This window comes from Octopus bimaculoides, chromosome 25 (genome assembly GCF_001194135.2).
Source record: "Octopus bimaculoides isolate UCB-OBI-ISO-001 chromosome 25, ASM119413v2, whole genome shotgun sequence".
NCBI lineage: Eukaryota > Metazoa > Mollusca > Cephalopoda > Octopoda > Octopodidae > Octopus > Octopus bimaculoides.
The window spans coordinates 19,078,924-19,079,753 of NC_069005.1; the positions used below are offsets into that span (position 1 = coordinate 19,078,924).

The 830-nt window shown below is 31.4% G+C and overlaps 1 protein-coding gene across 1 annotated transcript in view; it reads right to left on the reverse strand.

Annotated features, from left to right (window-relative positions):
- Positions 1–830, reverse strand: part of LOC106871526 (ubiquitin carboxyl-terminal hydrolase 5) — a 67,321-nt gene that overhangs the window by 65,799 nt on the left and 692 nt on the right. Inside the window, exon 2 of the mRNA XM_052976831.1 lies at positions 623–732. Within this exon, the coding sequence (XP_052832791.1) occupies positions 623–721 (99 nt within the window). The 5' untranslated portion in view covers positions 722–732. The remainder of the gene's footprint in view (positions 1–622; positions 733–830) is intronic.

Consider the following 830-nt stretch of genomic DNA (forward strand, 5'->3'; position numbering starts at 1 on the left):
TATGTATATATATATATATATATATATGTATATATATATATCGAATTCGTCCGTATATACATCCATGAACATTTCATATTAGCATTATACAAACGAATGTGAGTATATACACACTGATATATTTATATGTGTGTATGTATGTATGCGTGTGCGTATATATTCGATTATTAATTAGTATTTTACAAAAAGGTACAAACCACACGAACACACACATATAATAGATAGATAGATGACAAAGCTATTATTTTGTTATCTGAACGAAGGAGAGACTCGGAGTAACTACGTAATGAATCATCAAATTCGAATAAATACCCCTCGACTGTATATGAGTATTCTTTCTCCCATTCGCACATGAAAACGCTAATATATATAGATAGATAGATAGATAGATAGATAGATATACACATCTATACACACACATATTCACGCATACACACATATATACATGCTTATACACACACGTGTGTGTGTATGTGTCTATATATAAAGGCGGGTGAGAGAGAATATATATACATGACCAAAATACATATATACTACAGAGTTTAATGCAAAGCTTGAAAGATGGATAGATGGATGTGAGCGTGTGCGTAGTTAAGAGGGTCGATTAGTTTTCGTTACTTACCGGTGTGTCGAATGAGTAAGCACATTCGTCTTTATAAACTTTATCCCCAGTCGAAGGAACCTTGATTCGTTTCAAATGTGCCGTCAGTGTCCCGTACATGTTTCCACCTTCTGTAAACAAGATATTTCTGCGATGTTATATATATATATAACAATATTTATGTACCCAAAAAATTTTATAACATTTTTCTGACATTATTTAAATATAT